Here is a 19,945-nt window from a genome sequence, read left to right on the forward strand (position 1 = left end):
TGAACTACTGTAAATACTATTTTCTATGTAAATGTATTGTTAACCTCAACTATGCCCAGTTGATTATAAATATTAAATTAGCATTATGCATTTACTTTCATTTCAAATCTTCATCATTTTCTGTACTGCACATGCTAATCCCATCGCAAACCCTTACTTACTCACTAAAAATGGCATTAGAAACCACATACTGTAAAGTTAATAAAAATATAATGTTATTGCAGTGATTATTTAAAATCTTTGCTAAAAGTTTCAGACATTTGTTTGACTAGACTATGAGAAGTGACTGACACTGTCTTTTTCTGAACGTCTGTCTCACTTTATTATTTATTATACTTGGGTCTTCAACTCCCACAACACAAACGTTTCAGCACTGAAGACAGAACAGCTCAGGATGTTAAACAGCAGAACTCACGTCAATGGTGCAGTCACTAAGTAAATAACCCAGTCATAAACAGACTAAAAAAAAAGACATCACTATAAATCATTGTTGCCTAATTCTTCTCATACATGTACACCAAGTGGTACAGAGTTGACGTATGAAATGAAGCAGAGGGTGTAACTGGATGATATAATTGGAAAGTCACATAGGGACAGGAGTAATGTGTATGAGGCTCTGAGGTGAATGCGGCTTGTGACAGAACAGCATGTGCCTGCTCACTATGAAGGCAAGTAAGCACTTTTGGGGGAGAAAAGTCTTCTCTTTCCGTAGTCTTGAAAGTCTCCGTCTAATTCAGAAGTAGGCAACTAATCCATAAAGGTTATAGTTATGCAAAAATGTATCAAAAGCTTACACTTTAGTGCTGGTAAGAGTACAAAAATGCTGATCACTCTCAGGTCAGCACTACTCGTCTCCATCATTTCAACATTTCGGGAAGAATAAAACAGATTTTCACCGTTATTGGTGTGTAACAAAAGTGTAACTCAACATTTGTGGGCCTACAGCAAAATTTTGTAAGGGCATCCATGTAACGCCCAAGGGTAAAAGAAAAACCCACAAATACACGTGGGACTTTGAAAGTGGAGGCCAGTCACTCCGTGTGCCCCGCAGTGGGACAAAATTCAAATAGGGGAGCCACACCAACTGCCAGTAAGTCCCGGCCTTTGATGTTTGGCAGGGTTTGGAGTGGCAGTTGGTGTGGCTCCCCTATTTAAATTTTGAACTACACTGCAGCTCCACCTCTGGAGCCGCGACTGGTGCCCCGTAGCTCTGAGTTTGTTATACTTATTGATAAAGGTCTGTATTTAATGAAACCTGATCCATAGATTGCGACATTATGATGTTAGGTAGAAGGAAGAGACTGAGTGATGCCTTGAATATATGGAGCACTAAAAGAATGGTTAGATAAAGGACAAAGCTGATACTTTGCTGTTTATCTTATAGTAATTGCTATTAGGGCAGCAGAATAAAGAGTGAAACAACTAAAATTAAGTTCAGCTCACACTAGGCATGAACATTAAACATGTAGTCTCTGAGATGATTTAACAAAACTAATCTTAGCACAACATTTCCTAATGATTTCCATCTTTCTACAATATGCCCTGGGGCTGCATAGTGAATCTCCTACACTGAAATTATGGAGAACTCAGCCCACATGTGCATGAATGTCCACCCACTGCTTTGACATGGAAAGGCGTCTGAACAGTCAGCAAACCCTAATTAAGAACTTCCAGTAAGAGCATTTTAAAGCCAAGACTGGAAGCACAAAATAATTTCTGAGCCTTTAAAATACAAATCTATTAAGTGCTGTTCTGTGTTCCAAATCTTAAAAGGTTTCTTCACCTACTGTAATGTTAAAAATAAAAAATCTACTGCCTGTGGGCAGCACAAAGCAAAATGCTAGTACTCCAATTTTGGGGTCTGTATTCTCCCTTATACAATCTAGAACTGATGCCAAGTTAAATATATGCCAGTTTGCAAAGCGTAATGTAATATTGTTCTGAACAGAAAAGACATGCTTTCATATGCATATGAGACTTGTGCCTGGAGAGGTGAGCTAAGGTGAGGGAAATAGTGGACTGATATGTATATGTAGTATGGAAGTCTTTGCATAATTGCTAACAGATACAGACTGACACTGACATAGAGAAGTACATAAGCCTGTCCAAGATGTATGATTTGTAGGTGCACCAGGCAGGTGTAAATACACCCTAATAATGGTAACAGTCGCTAATACTACCTGACTGTTTTTGATTGGCTGATTGCATATTCCTCTCTAAAGAGCATAAGTGGTTTCTTGTTTTATATGTGCGTATATTGTGTTGATTTTTGTGTTTTAACTATTTTTTTATTTTTTGCACATAAAGGGTGGTATCCAATTAGCCCTGGTGATATTCCGTAGCTAATAGATTTGCAGAGAGCTATCCAATTAGCCTCGATACCCGCACTTACCAGGGTTTATGCAAAGCATAATCCCCGATAGCCAGCCATTAGAGCCACAATAACACGAGTCTGAGATCTTATCCCGGACCCCATGTGTTTTCAGACGAAAACTGGACATTTTTCATCTGAAACAAACGAGCCATAATTGGATAGCCCGATAATGACTATTGGGCTAAAATCGAGATATCAATCCGTTTTTTCGTTTCTGACAAAAAAATTACCGTTGCTAATAGGATACTCCCTGAAGAGGTAATCCTGCTACATTAGAGATTTTTCTACAGCTTTATTGAAACCCAACAGTGAATGCGTACTTCACAAGCAATGCAAATTTGGCCCAAATACACTATAAATGTATATTTAAGCCATACACCAGCTGCATAATCTACTGTTGCAGCCTGCACACATTTTTCAGTGCACATGCCTCAGCATATGTGGATAAATGTGTTATTTTTATGTGCGCCTTTTATGAGAGAAAATTCCATCCTGAGCATGAGCCTCATTGATTTGTATGGTCTATATGTAGCACATAAGTCAGGAGTGGGGAAAGACCAGGATTTCATTAAAGGGTGGGGCAATACTGAGATGAGTACATATATGGATATTTTAGTACCTACTGGTCATTCCTAAAACTGCACAGAAATGGAGCTAATAGAGGCATGCCTCTGAGTGTGGGGGCAGGCCTTGTGCACTGATGGACACTTGGATGTGTCATGTGACCAGGAAGTGCACTGTAGTCAGCGCTCAGTCAGCAGCAGCAAGAGAAGACACAGGGAAGCAGATAGGAAACTTAATGGACACTGTAGCTTAGTGTAGTGGGGGAGAGTTACAGTGAGTAAGAGGTGAGACAGACCCATCCCCATATATGCCTCCCCAGCAATTTACCTTACCACACGTCACTTCGGTATATAGTTAAGAATAAATACCCTTGTACATTTTCAGCTCAACCATAGTGAATATTTCCTTTTACAATGTAGGTGGAGAAAAGAACAATCTAATGCAGTAATAACAACTCTTCTACTTGACTTCTGAAGACTACCTCTTGTGCAAAGTACAGTATGTAAAGGATCCCTTTATAACGTTTCAGAACTGTAACTTCTACAGCAGATACTTTATGGCATAACATTTGGTTGCTGTCACCTGAAATCACTGTGTAATCTGACTGCTCTTTGGACTCAGGAAAGAGTTTCTCCCTCTTCTTAAATAAGCAACTAACAAATACAGGGAGTTTTCCCTCTATATTTTGATCAGGCGCAAAAATATATAGATAATAATAATAATAATTTTATTTATATAGCGCTCTTTCTCCAATAGGACTCAAGGCGCTTAACAGATACATAGCATAATATAGTACAGAAAATAATGAAGTACATTTTCATAAAATACAGAAGCATGAAGATACTAAAAGGGACACTATGGAAATGCTTGAGTAAACAGAAAAGTCTTGAGTCTACTTTTGAAGGATTCTATAGTTGGGGCCTCTCGCACTGTGCGGGGAAGTGAGTTCCATAGAGTTGGAGCCGCATGACTGAAAGCTCGACCCCCAGATGAATTACGGTATATTCTAGGTACTGCTAAAAGTCCTTCATCTACAGATCGCAGTAATCGAGTGGGGCAGTATGGGGTCAGCAGCTGTTTCAGGTACCTTGGGCCTTGGTCATGTAATGCTTTGAAACTCAGTAAGCCAATCTTGAAGATGATTCGCCATCTTACAGGCAGCCAGTGAAGGGAGTAGAGGATGGGTGTTATGTGGCTAGAACGGGGCTGGTTGGTTAATAGCCTGGCAGCTGTGTTTTGCACCAGCTGTAAGCGTTGCAATTCTTTTGCTGGTAGACCAAGGTAGAGGGCATTACAGTAGTCTAAACGAGATGATACAAATGCATGTATGACTTTTGGCATGTCATATAATGTTTAATATATTATATTATAAAAATATATAATTAATTGCTGATCAATCAATTAACCTTGCAGCTCCTACTGGGTAATGTGGATTATTACCATTAAAACACAAATTAGTAAAAGCTATAATTAATATAGATTTAGGAGCGCAACATTAAAATACATTTTTAATCAATAAAAAAAACATATATATATAATACATAAAAAGCAAACCACTGCAACAATAATCTATAGCGTTCTGTTAGTTTAATCACTTGAAATTAGTACTGTGCAATTATTATTTACCATGCATCTCAAACATCAGTTCAATTCTAGGATGAAAATATAAGTGTGTCCTCCAATGTGATTATAGCTCCGCGCTATGCTCCACCTCCAATATATAATTTTCCCCAGAGCTAGGGATGGATGAATTATAAATGCCTTGATCCAGTGTTTTCAGACGTAGATCATTTGGTAATGAGTCTATAACTTGTGCATTACGGCATTGCTATAAGGATACAAGTATCTATGCATATACATAAGGAAAATGGAGTAAGTACTAAGTACTTACTCCATTTTCCTTAAGTATATGCATAGATACTTGTATCCTTATAGCGATGCCATAATGCACCTAAAGGAGGGTGTATAAATTGTTCTTTATTTATTTATCCATTTAATTATGATTATTACTGGTTATTAACCTGTTTTATACTTTGCTGCCACTAAATACCTGTGATTAGTAGCACCTGCTATAGTAATTGAGCACTAGCTCCGATTGGTGGACTCAGGGGATAAATACCTGGACTACCAGCAGTGTCACATACCTTCTGAGAAAACTGCTATACCGTAACAGCAGAGAAACGCGTCAAGGTTCTCTATACGGCGATTCTGTCATCTTGAAAATACCTTGATTGCATCTCATCTGAATTGTACATCCACCTTGGCGGCGCCCTCCTTCCTGCAAGCTACACTGTCTGGACACCAGCATTTGTGATCCTGTCTATACTGAGAGATCAGCGGTGCGCTATACACCACAGCTGATGGGAGCCTTTGCACTTGGCTAAACCAACCGCTGCAACCACAACACTACAAACTGGTGTGCTATACTCGTTTGAGCTGTGAGTATTAGCATTGCTCTCACATGCACAAGTGATAGACTCATTACCAAATGATCTACGTCTGAAAAGACTTGATCAAGGCATTTATAATTCATCCATCCCTAGCTCTGGGGAAAATTATATATTGGAGGTGGAGCATAGCGCGGAGCTATAATCATATTGGTGGACAAACTTATATTTTCATCCTAGAATTGAACTGATGTTTGAGATGCATGGTAAATAATAATTGCACAGTACTAATTTCAAGTGATTTAACTGACAGAACGCTATTGAGGCAGTGGTTTGCTTTTTATGTATTATATGTATGTATTTTTTATTGATTAAAAATGTATTTTAATGTTGCGCTCCTAAGTCTATATTAATTATAGCTTTTACTAATTTGTCTTTTTAAATAAGACTGGGAATCTTTCTGATCTCGGAATCGCCAGAACTGGGGCCAACATGCAGTGAGTGCTAAACCCCTTTACAACCGTAGGTTTTATTTTTCACTTTATGACTTTCTAAATACCATGCAAACTGTTTCATGTTTTATAGGCCTGATTCCAATATGTACAGCATTGCACAGCTGCAGGGAAGCGACTGTGCAAAACCGTATAACCAATATGCTAATTCTGCAGGACGCGTCTGTAGGAAAAAGATGCCTCCTGCCAGCATCTGCGATCCGAGACCTGCATCTGAAGACGCAGAATTGAATCACCATCATGACCATCAGACTGGCTGTCAAAACAAATCTGCCAGGTCTAGGAAGTCATTCTGAACATGCGCATGCGAGTTCCCCAACCATCGGGTTAGTATGTAAACCATTAAGTTCTTATTAAAATGGTATAAAAGAAAAGTAACTTGTCCTGATAAAATAGGTCTTTATTTATTTGAATGGGGTATGCGCTCGGTATACCACTCGTCGGGATCCCGGCTGTCACAATACTGCCACTGGGATCCCGACTGGGGCACCATACCGCCGCCGGTATACCGACGAGGTAGGTGATTCCCCCTCTATGGGTGTCCATGACAACCATCGAGGGAGAATAGAACCTGCACTGAGTCCACAGCATGGCGAGCATAGCGAGCCCGCAAGGGGCTGCGCTGCGTTCACCCCCCTGCCAGCATTCCACCCTTATGGATGCCGATATCGGTATACTAACCTTTGCTGGATACCATACTGATCCCTTTAATGGCTATCAGGGTAGTTAAACACCAACCTGCACAAATAGTACACTGTCAAAAGTCTATAAACTATACATAAAACAGATGACTGCTGCACCCCTGGCTTACACAGTAGACACTACATTGATGCTACTTACCTCTGTTTCTGTTGCATGGGTTGCTGTCTCATAGCCATATATTGCATGTCCTCTTGTAACCGATTAAGAGGGGAATCTGGCTTGACACGAATCCCATAATAATGGTATTTGGAGTTACCCCTTTTAAAAAAGAGAAGTACTGAATATAAATCTTTCCAGCAAGAGAAGTATGATAAACATATATTATTATACAGTAATTTGCGCATTTATACATGCATATTTCCATACTTCCAAAAATGGTATTTATTAGTAGATATGCAAAGAATTGTAAACTGGGACTTAAACTGCACAATAATGCATTATGCATAATTCTAATTATACAGAGTATGATTAGGATCAATTTTATAATCTACTAATAAATACTTACTGTCAGCATGAAAGCTTGACAAAAAAGCAAGTTAATCATAATTGCCCGACCCAGGGATTGTATTTATTTCATAACAGAAAGGAGAGTTAGTAGATCTTATTTGAAATAAAACGTGGCAGGACTGACTGGATGTTATGTAAGACAGGTGGTTTGGATTTGTATTTAAACTTCTTATGAAACTAGTAATCTGATTTCTAGAAGTTATATATTATAAGCATTTGAAATGGTTTATATAAAATCCTCTTAGTATATGGAAATGCATAAATGATAATAAAATCAGTAATTAATACTTTAAATAATGCCCTGTGGTGCTTGAGCTTTCAACACTCCTTAATTTTCTTAATACATTTGAATTCCAAAACAAGTACTATACACTCTGCTCCAGTTATCCAACTGCAATAAATATCTCCGAAGAGCGTTTTTCCAAATCATCCAGAATGATGAGGTTATCAGAAATGTTTAACATTATATATGTGATTTCACAAATTTGGTTCCGAGATGTACAGAAGCCAACATGTGCCGATCTGGGGCTGTGATGTTGCTAGCAGTGCTTCAAATGCTGCAGTATGCCGGGGTTTGGGAGCGGGATCAGGCAGCGTTGCAGAAAACAGGGACGTCTCAGACGTTTAGGGGTGTGCTGTAGCCAGTGGCTGCTTTCTTGGAGCAGCTTCAATGGCTTCAGCAACATGAATTTCCCAGTTAGTCTAAATAACCTGAGGGCTACTCAGATGGCCAGTGTCACGCAGAGGGATCCGATGTTGCATCTTTGGACGCAGAAGCAGATCACACAAGATGGCAGGAGGCTATTTACACAAGATGCCTCCTTTGGCATTAGCATATTACCGCACAGAGGGGGTCATTCCGACCCGATCGCTCGCTGCAGTTTATTGCAGCGTAGCGATCGGGTCGGAACTGCGCAAGCGCCGACGCCGCAGTGCGCCGGCGCATGCTGGATGGCCGAAGGCCGTCGGTCCCTAGCGATCGCCTCTGCCTGATTGACAGGCAAAGGCGGTCGCTGAGCAGGAGGGGGCAGCGACGACCATCTCCCGGCTGCGATGCTTCTGCACTTGTGCGGAGAGGAGGGGGGGGGGGGATACTGACATGCGGGGCAGACTAGCCCTGTGCTTGTTGCTTCTCTGCTGTTACTTGCATGTCAGAGAAGATGATCGTAGCTGTGCTAAATTTAGCACAGCTACGATCAACTCAGAATGACCCCCAGAATCGGGTCGCTGGCACCCAAAAGGAGACTAGCTTTAGGAGTAAGATAATTGTTTCTTTTATCTTGTGTGTTTTTTTTGTGAGCAAACAGTGTGACTTGAACTTTGTACCAAACACCATAATATAAATACAGGAACCTAATATAATTAATGAAAGGTTAATAGAGATTCTGCATTATAGGGAAACAAACTCTGGTAAAAGTAGAGGACTGACTGGAAAATTAGAATATATAGGAACTAGGGTTCACTACAAACCATTGCTAAGAATAGCTATATTTTGTGTACAGCATACTGTAGACCAGTGGTTCTCAAACTCGGTCCTCAGGACCCCACACAGTGCATGTTTTGCAGGTAACCCAGCAGGTGCACAGGTGTATTAATTAATCACTGACACATTTTAAAAGGTCCACAGGTGGAGTTAATTATTTCACTTGTGATTCTGTGAGGAGACCTGCAAAACATGCACCGTGTGGGGTCCTGAGGACCGAGTTTGAGAACCTGTGCTGTAGACCGTGACGAAAACAATAGGCAACTGTATTTCTGTTCTTAACAAGCAATGTAGAGAATCGGTAGACTTTGTGCAGTGTGTGGGATAACAATTTCTCCTCTCTAACCAAATACACCAATCTCCAATGCTGTCTTACATTGTAATTCTGATCCATCATTTCTAGACATTAAAGACATGCATGTATTTTTACCAATATACATTAGTAAACCACATTCTTTATGACTGAGCAGAATATATATTGTACATATAAACTGGTATACAGTATTTTCATCAAGTTGAAAAAGTTAAGTACCGCTGCTCAAATGTTTTATGGTCTGATTTACGGGTTTTCAAAAAGAGACAAAAGATTCAGTAGGATCTATACACTGGCAATAATTCATAATTTCTCAGTAACAGTAATAGCTGGCATCCGTACTAACCTAGTCCCCAGCCTTCTTGTTCGGAGTCCCATGAATATGGAGCGGATAAGTTTTCCAAAGGATGCAGCATTGACTGGATCTAGCTTGTGCTCTTGACAGTGTCTAAGGTAATGATTGTAAAGAGTACTTCTGGGAAGACTCACTCCTTCAGCGGTCTCATAGTTATCCAACAACCACTGGAGCTAGAACCCAAAAAATATATACTCACAATTAAAAACTCTACTCAACATTATAAAAATACAAGCATACTAATAAACCACATGAGCAGAACATTACGGCACAACACGGTTCTGAAAAAGTACCCTGCGCTTGGCACAAAATTTTGACAAAATATCTGCCCTCCTCAATAACCGCAACAAGATCATTTTCTATATTAATGTTTACTTCTGAGTGAAAACTATTTAGTTAGAGCTGCTCACACTTTACTGATTTGCACTGTGCCACAAAACACATCACAAACTGCAATCATGCTTCTTCCCTTAGTTGCTTTCAAAATGTGTAAACAATGCAAACCAGAAATGTAAAAGCACGTTCTAAATATTGTACAAAGTGGCTGCTTAAAGACTTCAACTAATAAAGGACTAAAATGAGCAATAAAATGACTAAAAAAACAATTGATCTTACATTGCCATTACAAGTACAGATTTTGAATTAAAATAATACTAGAAAGTGCAATTGCTTTCTTTTAAAAACAGCTGGAGATCGGCAATTTAATCTCTTTGCTCTAGTTATCAGGAACTGCTTCCAATTTCGTCTTTCCCCTAGTGGGCATTAGTTTTATAATTATATGCACCATAGAGCTGGTTGTATTTGCAATTGCTTTATGGCAGTTAGTATGGATTCCAGTTTTCTTTGTATTTACTGAAAGAGCTAACAAAGTAAATCAGAAATCTAAAGCAATGATCATTAAAAAAATAAAATAATAATAATAATAATAATAATATTATACCTTATCTATAAAGTGCTCACATATTACACAGCAGTGCATATTGAGAAGATCATGACAGGACACAAACAAATTACATACAAGGATAATACATACAATACATACCAGGTAATGATGTCCCTACCCAAACAAGTTTACAATCTAAGTGGCGAAGGAACTTATGACCATTAAATCCACCCCATTCATGGTTTCATGAATTGGGTGTTTGCATTGTCCCAATGGATGTTTTGCACGTCCAACAGGATGATTCCATGGATGATGTAGTACTGTTACATGAAGCATGTAATGATATATTGCGTTGTCATATGGCATATAGGGGGTCATTCCGAGTTGATCGCTCAGTGCTGTTTTTCGCAGCACAGCGAACAGGTTACTACTGCGCACGTGTATGCACCGCAATGCGCACAGGCGTCGTACTGGTACAAAGTGAATCATTGCTGGGCGATGGATTTAACGAAGAATCCATTTGCACAGCCGATCGCAAGGATATTGACAGGAAGAGGGCGTTTGTGGGTGTCAACTGACCGTTTTCTGGGAGTGTTTGGAAAAATGCAGGCGTGTCCAAGCGTTTGCAGGGCGGGTGTCTGGCGTCAATTCCGGAACCAAAAAGACTGAAGTGATCGCAAGGGCTGAGTAAGTCCAGAGCTAGTCAGAAACTGGCAAAAACTTTTTCGTCCCGCTCGGCTGCACACGCGTTTGCACACTTGCAAAGCTAAAATACACTCTCCTGTGGGTGACGACTATGCGTTTGCACGGCTGCAAAAAGTAGCTAGCGAGCGATCAACTCGGATTGAGGGCCATTGTGTATGGTGATGCAAAATACTGTACATCACATTGCCCAAGTTGCACCATCATATAGGTGTGTACCCAGCTTTAAGAAGTCATTGGCCACTGGCATTCTGTTCAAATACAGCTTGAATCATACAGTTGGAATGATGAGAAAAACCATTAGACATATCCACAAAACCTGCCACTGTAGAATCTCTAAACAGTGACTATACAGTAATTACCCTTTACCATAACGGAGTGTCCCTTCCTCTGTTGTTCTAGAGGAAGCATTTACTTTTACTGTGCTCTTGTACAGGTCAACCCAAATTTATCCATAAGTTCTAGGGGAAAGTAATCTATTTCATGACAATAATTCACTGTTTTGAATACGAGAACCTGAAGCCACCAGATGGAAGAAAAGTCAATAGGTAGATAAGTGAATGATCAGTATGTTTTCATTTCATACAGTTATAGTAGGTCCATATAGATTTGGACACTGACACTATTTCGTTATTTTAGCTGGTTACTGAAACATATTTCAGTTACAGTTATATAGTGATTGTGGTTTTAAAGTGCAGACTACCAGATTTAATTTAACGGTATTCACATCCAAGGAAGGGTTTAGGAACTGCAGCTGTTTAATAAGTAGTCCCCTCTTTTTGAAGGAACCAAAAGTAATTGGACACGACTAACAGCGAGGTAGTGCAAATCGTGTCCAAAAAGAAAACTAGGAAAAGAACATAAAAAACTGGGAAGACCTTTCTGGACCCCCAAAAAAGTCACAACTTTGTTAGCAGGACCTTATATAAGGTTGTTAGTGATCATAAGGAAAGTACTGGGTGCTTTTAAAAGGTAAATGGCTGATTTGAGCTTTTTTTAAAAAGTAAAATGATGTAAAAAGCTTCAGAATTTTCTTTAATTACAATGGAATAAAAAAAATGCCCAAAAAAAAAAGGAGAAAAAAGGTGATTTAGGGGTAGTTCGGAGCTACTATATTTACAAAAAAAATAAACAAACATTTTTTTTTCATCTAAAGAAATATTTTCATTAAATGTAAAAAACAACAACAACAACAACAAAAAACCACTCTACAACATCCATCTAAGTGAAGAACACTTTCCAGGAGGTAGGCATATCATTATCCAGGACTACTATAAAAAGGTTTCAAGAGAGCAAATACAGAGGGTTCACCACAAGGTGCAAGCCATTCATAAGCCTCAAGAATAGAAACGCCAGATTAGACTTTGTCAAAAAACATCTAAAAAAGCCAGTCCAGATCAGGAACAGCATTCTTTGGATAAATGAAATGAAGATCAACCTGTACAAGAATGATGGGGGTGGGGGGGAACATATGGGGAAGGCTTGTGAGTCTATCACCGCCGGGATGCATTTCACTTGCTTAAGACAAAGCTTTAAGCAATAAGACCCACGAATAAACAATAACTGAAGACATCTGCAGTAAAAGGCCTGGCAAAGCATAACAAAGGAGAAATTCCAGCATTTGCTGACATCCATGGGCTTCATGCAGTTATTGTCTACAAAGTGTTACCAACAAAGTCTTACAAATTAACATTTTATTTATGATTTTGTTAATGCTTTCCAATTAAATTTGAGCCCCTGAAGACGGGTCCGTGTATAAAAATGGTTGCAGTTTCTAAACATTTCATACAATATGTTTGTTTAACTCTGTGAATTAAAGCTGACATTTTGCACTTTAATTGCATGTTCATTCTTTAATTTCAAAAGCACTGTGGTGGTGTACAGAGCCCAAATTATGAAATTGTGTCAATGTCCTAATATGACCTAACTGTACTGTATATTGCATAATATACCCATTAGTATAAACTAGAAATCACAGTGGAACCATGATCACTTGATCATAAAGTCAAAAGTTGAATATCATCCTTTGAATATAGTATGGGGTTTCTATTTTTCTCTAATGCAAAAGCCTTGCAAAAAAAATTGAATATATAACAGTATAAGGTAATGAGAATTGCTGGATCACTAAACACTAATACATGACAATCATGAACAATTTATAGAAATATACAATTAAATCTACATTTATTACTGTTACTGTGTATCATACAGACAATAAGTAAAAAAGGTTTGCATTGGCTTATAAACTTAGCATGCTGTTCTACATTAGCTTTACAGGTAAATAAGAGTTCTGATTTTAGGAGTGAAAGCAATATAACTGCTCCAAAATACCAACTATATATTAATGATTTCCATTGATTTTTAACTTCACTCCCCCATAGCACGTGAAGGACTCCTACTTTACAAAATAAATTTCTTATGTAGCTGAAACCTGTATTTACATTGACCTAATGTTCCAAGTAGAGAGAGAGAGAGAGAGAGAGAGAGAGAGAGAGAGAGAGAGAGTCAGAAGAGACTGTGGGTGGATGATCACAAATTGAAAGAACAAAGAATTTGCATATCGGATTTTCAGAGATTGGATGTTTAATAAAATTACTTTCAACAAATAAGAACAAATTCAAAACATTTAATTTTTGAGTAAAATTACAAAATATGACAAAATATGCACTTGCAAAACAATTGTGAAAACAATCTAGAACAAAATAATATAGATTTGTAGCACCTGCATACAAAGTTGTATGGTACTTGGCGCTATGATCCTAATTGAATGGGTTTTAAGCCATATTTCTGCATATTTCGTCTGTATGATTTTTTGTATAGACCATGCTTTAGACTGTGAAGCTCCCACGAGCAGGGCCCTCTTCCCTGATGTGCTTTCCTTCCCACACATACAATCATCTCCTCCCCACTGCCTACAATGGCACCACACATTTTGGTTTGGACGCCTCACTGCTTATTTGAGTATTACGTCTGCTGATTCAGTAATATTTATAAACCTTGCTCATGTGCTGCAATGCTCTGTACTGTAGGTCACTTTTGTTCATACTGTATATGTGTATATACTTTGTAAGGTGCTGTGGGCCCCTTTGTGATGCCTTACAAATAAAAGAAAACAATAATAATAATAATAATAACAACAACCACACCTTGAACAACATTTTCGGAAGAAAAACAAAGGATGAAAAATATACTAGATAATGGAGGGAATGAAAGATAATTAAATTCAAATAAGAGGAAAAAACAAGGGCTAAACAAAATAAGGGCGCATTGATAGGGTTTGCTGAATGAGAAAACCAATTATAAATACACAAAATATAATAGTCACTCTGAGGTTTCCTTCAGCTGCAGAAGGGCTCTGGTCCCAGGTGTACAGAACTCGAGTACACAAGAATAGAACATCAAGATCAAAGAGTCTTGGCTTCTGCATTTAGATTTCATGTTGTTTTGTACAAAAACACAATGCAGGTGATGCTTGCTATTAATATGGCCAAAGAGCCTTTCTTTTGTGACGAGCACGTATAGAGTATGTTCCATTGATATTCTGCTTGTTGTAAAAGAGGGTTACTGGAGTAATGTACTGTAAATGGTAGCAAACACAGGATCTCCTAAACAACACTGATATGACCATGTTGCCTTATACTGTACATCTTTATGAAATAAGCTTTACAGCAATGGCAGGGAACTTACAGCATGGCTGTCCAGCTTGGTCTAAGCGAGGGACACATAAGCCTGCTTCTGCTTTATACATAGTGGATTGATTCATGCTAAATAATTATCTCACAACCAATTACTAGACTGAATTGTGCAAGATGTATATTAAAAAATACTAACTTACTGTATCTTTTTTTGTGTTAATCATTCTACATATATAGAGAATACTAATATTGCCAAATACCTCGTACGTACGTACGTACGTACGTACGTACATCCTATAGTTATTTATCTGTACATAAGGGGCAGAGTGTCTAGGAGAAATGCTGTGAGTGTATGTATGTATGTATGTATGTATGTACATACATACGTACAGTATGTGTACATATATGTATATCACTCCTGCTAATGGAGAGGACCTAACACAAGACAATAACTGCAAAATTTACAAGAGGTTGCTTTTGATCAATTTGGTGCTTTTCTGAGATATCCCATTGATTTTGTAAATCAGAGATTAACTAAAGGCAAAACTGATGGGAAATTTGCATGAAAAATATCTTTGATGATAATAGCCCACAAGACCAAACATTGTATCCTTTTCACAGACAGCAATAGAAATCCCAGATTTACTAAGGATCTTCTTGTGAAAACGGCTAGAACCTGCAGAAAATCTGTATGATTTGTACAGGCTATCTGTGTCAAACAGTAAAGTGGTTAATTAAAAAAATAAAAAAATAATTTGTAAGGTCCCCCCCCCCCAAAAAAAAATCATAACAGTCCTGGACCTCTCAGTCTGGTCTGGTACTGGAAAACTGGGTGGAAAAACCGGCGTGGGGTCCCAGTGACTTTCCAATATCCAGCATTGGGCTGAACCAGCCGAGTGAGAAGGAAGGGGGAGGGCGTAATGCCACAGCAGGGGGACACAAAGTGTGGGGCTATTCGCAGTACCCCTGGTGGCGGTTGGTGCAGGGTTCATGGTACATGAAAATATTGTTTTCATAAATCATTAACGCCATTTTGTAGGCGTGCATAAATTAGCAGTAGTGATCTTACTTGCTACTGGAGAGCCCTCAGCATCCTGGGAGAGCAACTCAGCCTGTGCGTCTTCAGAGACACTCAAGACTCTCCGACATAACCCAATTTGCAACAATGGTACCGATGTATCAGCAGTTTTATGCCATCAGACCGAAATTATGTGATAGCAGTGGGCATCCCTACGCTCAGGTTAACTTCGGTCCATATTAGCATATAATCGCAATTGCATACGGCAAAATATAGCAACAGCAGCAAGAACAACCGCACCTGAATAAGCATTCATATGCACACTGGGCCTTATTCAAATGTGGTAGGAGGTGCATCCTAGGAAGCAGCAGTGATAGCGATATATGTTAATGTACCATGAGGCGTCTATTACAAGCAGACACCTCCTGCTGCTCTAATGATCTGACCTGCTTCCTAGAACGCAGCATCGGATCACTCACCCACCATTGGGCGGCATGCAGCACCCAAGGTGAAGAGCAAGCCACCCATCGCAGAGACCAGGTAATCTCTGTCTAACGGCAGAGATCCCTGACTTCTTCCCTCTCCCTAAATAGCAGCGACATGCCTTAGCTTTCCTAAACGGAACCCTTCGCCACGCCTTCCCCACCCTTAAAACAGCATAAGACTGTTAATCACTGACAGTCTGATGCCGGGGTGCCTGCTATATCACAGGATCCTTCGCACATGTGCAGAATGGGTCCTACATATGCGCAAAGTACTGATAATTGGTACATTGTGCATCGCGTAGCACTTGCTACAGGATCTGAATAACCTCCACTGTTAGAAGTCTTTAACACTAGCTTTAACACCACTAATATCTATAAAATTGTAACATATGGCATGTACAGATATGTCCTTATACTGTACGTCTTTACAGTCACGCCAAACAGCCCCTCTTGGTATGCCAAATCATGTGAGAACCTTCTAGTGTTGGGCATCTTTTTTCTTCTTTTTTTGTATAAAAAGCATCTTATTCGCAACGCAATCCGACTAAGATGCACAAGGAGACTGTGCTGATTAATTTGATATATGACTGAGTCTCTGAATCTGTATGCAAAGTGTTACAATGTAGCAGCCGCAGCTTTTTTCAAATACAAGTTGTTTTGCGCCACATACAGACTCAGTCATCCACAATCTACATGTAACATAGTAACATAGTCGGTGAGGTTGAAAAAAGACTAGTAGTCCATCAAGTTCAACCTGAATTATATTGCATTCCCTAATCTATTTAGGTTAAAGGCTATATCCTTGTATATCTGTTTCGGTTACAAATTTGTCTAACCCATTTTTAAACGCATTGACTGAGACCGCCATTACAACTTTGTTTGGCAGTGTATTCCATATGCGTATTGGCCTTACAATGAAGAATGTACAAAATTTCTTCTCCTCAAGCCTTAGCGGGTACCCGCACGTTTTGTGTAGAGGTCTCTATGTAAACAACTCCCATGATATCTCCTCTTAGTCGTCTCATTTGTAGTGTAAAAAACATATCTAACCTAGAAAGCCTCTCCTCATAGGGGGTGATTCCGAGTTGTTCGCTCGCTAGCTGCTTTTAGCAGCATTGCACACGCTAAGCCGCCGCCCTCTGGGAGTGTATCTTAGCTTAGCAGAATTGCGAATAGAAATTTCTTAGCAGTTTCTGAGTAGCTCCAGACTTACTCAGCCATTGCGACCAGCTCAGTCCTTTTCGTTCCTGGTTTGACGTCACAAACACACCCAGCGTTTGCCCAACCACTCCCCCGTTTCTCCAGCCACTCCTGTGTTTTGCAACTCGAACGCCTGCGTTTTTCCGCACACTCCCATAACACGGCCAGTTTCCGCCCAGAAACACCCACTTCCTGTCAATCACACTACGATCAGCACAGCGATGAAAAAGCTTTGTTATGCCGTGAGTAAAATACCTAACTTTTGTGTAAAATAACTAAGCGCATGCGCACTGCGAACCTTGCGCATGCGCAGTAAGCGACTAATCGCAGTATAGCGAAAATCGGCAACGAGCGAACAACTCGGAATGACCCCCATAGTCCAGTGTCTCCAACCCCTTAATCATTTTGGTAGCTCGCCTCTGAACCTTTTCAAGTTCTAATATGTCTTTTTTTATAGTGTGGTGCCCAGAACTGTACACAATACTCTAGATGTGGTTATACCAATGATTTGTACAGTGGCAGGATTACGCTCTCATCCCTTGTCTCAATTCCCCTTACAATGCATGCTAAGACCTTATTTGCCTTTGTTGCAACAGATTGACATTGTGTGTTGCTGCTAAATCTACTATCAATGAGCACCCCTAAATCCTGTTCTAATACAGTTTCCCCTATTTTTTCCCCATTTAATTGGTAGGTTGCCTGTTTATTGTTAGTCCCAAAGTGCATAACTTGACATTTTTCAACAGTAAACCTGATACACCATTTCATTGCCCAAACTTTCAGTTTAAATAAATCGATCTGAAGAGACTCCACATCTGACTACCCTTGGTTACCTTACATATTTTAGTATCGTCTTCAAAAATTGACACTGTGCTTTCTAGTCCTACTCCTAAATCATTAATATATTAAACAATAGTGGCCCCAGCACAGAACCCTGTGGTATTCCACTAATTACTTTAGCCCAGGTGGAAAACATCCCATTAATCACCACTCGCTGTTCCATGTCATCAAGCCAACTAATCACCCATGTACAAATAGAGTCTCCTATACCGAGCCCTCTTAAATCAGCCTCCTGTGAGGAACTGTGTCGTAAGCTTTTGCAAATTCCAGATAAACCACATTGATTGCGATGCCCTGGTCCAGATTGTAGCTTACTATCTCATAAAAGCTAATCAAATAAGTTTGGCATGACCCATTTCTCACAAAACCATGTTGGCTCTTATTAACAGCATGGGTGTTCTCCAAGTAGTCCTGTATGCTGTTCCTTAGTATAATCTCCAATAGTTTTCCCACTATTGATGTCAGACTAACGGGTCTATAGTTACCAGGATGAAGTTTAATACCCTTTTTAAATATTGGGACTACATCCGCTATACACCAGTCCTTTGGTACCATACCTGAACTAAGTGACTCAGTGAAAATCAGATACAGTGGCATTGCTATTTCAGCATTTAGCTCCATCAGAACCCTAGGATGTAGGCCATCTGGGTCAGGTGATTTATTAGTCTTAATTTTTTTTTAGTCAATCACGGACTACTTCCTCTGACAGATAGGTATTAAGTGGTGGTCCTTTATCAATACTATTGTTATTTTTACTCACTAATCCCAAATTCTGGTCCTCTAGTAAACACTGATGAGAAAAATTTGTTCAATATTTCAGCTATTACTTTGTCATCATTTATCAGGAATTCAAGATAGCTTTTTAATGTTCCTATATTCTCATTTTTTAGCCTCTTACCATTTATGTATTTATAGAATTTTTTAGGGTTAGTTCTACTTTCTTTAGCGATTCGTTTTCTATTTTAGCTGCTCTGATTTCCTTTTTGCATTTTTTGCTACATTCCTTGTAGTACTGGAATGACTCCGCCTTCATGTCTGATTTGAAAGCTTTGAATGCTCGCCTCTTTTTATCCATTTCTTCCTTAACTTTTTTGTTTAACCACATTGGTTTGAATTTAGTGCTCTTATTTTTACTACCCAAGGGGATGCACCTATTGGTATATTTGACAAGCATCGTTTTAAAAACATTCCACATTTCGGCCGTGTGTAATATATCAAATTAATCAGCAGTCTTCCCGTGTATCCTAGCTGCATTGTGTTGCCAATAATACCCCTTTCACACCGCCTGAGGAGGGTCGCACCCGGGAGCTCCCAGGGTGCGACCCACCTCAGGTGCCTTTGACACCGCAGTCAGCAGCCCAGCATATTGCTAGGTTGTTCACGTGAGCAGTGACGGCACTTGAAAATCACATGATCCCCCCCCACACGAAAATCGTAACCTTATCCTTTAGGGGTTTTAGTATTTAACATTATGGGGCTGATACAGAGCTGACCGCAAGTCCATTTTTTTAGTTTAACTTGTTGGTTCTCACCGTGCATGCTCCAGAACCAAGTGTAAGCAACTACAGGCAGTGCTAAGTAGTACACATCTCAGATGCATCTACACTAAGTTCAGAGAGGGCCTCTCGATAAAGTTGCAGGCTATACAGCGTTGTACGAATGCAGAAATATTTTCATACCTATATTTCTGAACCAAGTATGAGGCTGGTGAAATTGAGTAAATAGATAATAATGATAACCATAAAACCTAGCATACGGATAGGGGTGGATTAGTTGCAGAAACCCATGGCATGTTGCCTACTGTAATGTGGATTTTGCCTACTGTAACATCCAAATTGACAAACAGGAAGGCAGTTCAGATTCAGCTATGCAAATGTTCCGACATGATCAAATCCATCCCTGTTCCATGAAACAAAAAAGGAAACTGTTTCACCGGTACATACAGTAGTCATTTGTAGTAAGAAAGTCAATATTTAACATGTCAA

General features: G+C 39.4%; 1 protein-coding gene across 8 annotated transcripts in view; it reads right to left on the reverse strand.

Annotated features, from left to right (window-relative positions):
• RFX3 (regulatory factor X3) overlaps positions 1-19,945 on the reverse strand; it is a 522,624-nt gene that overhangs the window by 48,518 nt on the left and 454,161 nt on the right. For all 8 annotated transcript variants that reach the window (XM_063913967.1, XM_063913966.1, XM_063913963.1 and 5 more), the window contains 2 exons: positions 9,189-9,370; positions 6,678-6,797 (listed from right to left, as the gene is read on the reverse strand). In XM_063913967.1, the coding sequence (XP_063770037.1) occupies positions 6,678-6,797; positions 9,189-9,370 (302 nt within the window). The remainder of the gene's footprint in view (positions 1-6,677; positions 6,798-9,188; positions 9,371-19,945) is intronic.

This window comes from Pseudophryne corroboree, chromosome 1 (genome assembly GCF_028390025.1).
Source record: "Pseudophryne corroboree isolate aPseCor3 chromosome 1, aPseCor3.hap2, whole genome shotgun sequence".
NCBI classification, from domain to species: Eukaryota; Metazoa; Chordata; class Amphibia; order Anura; family Myobatrachidae; genus Pseudophryne; species Pseudophryne corroboree.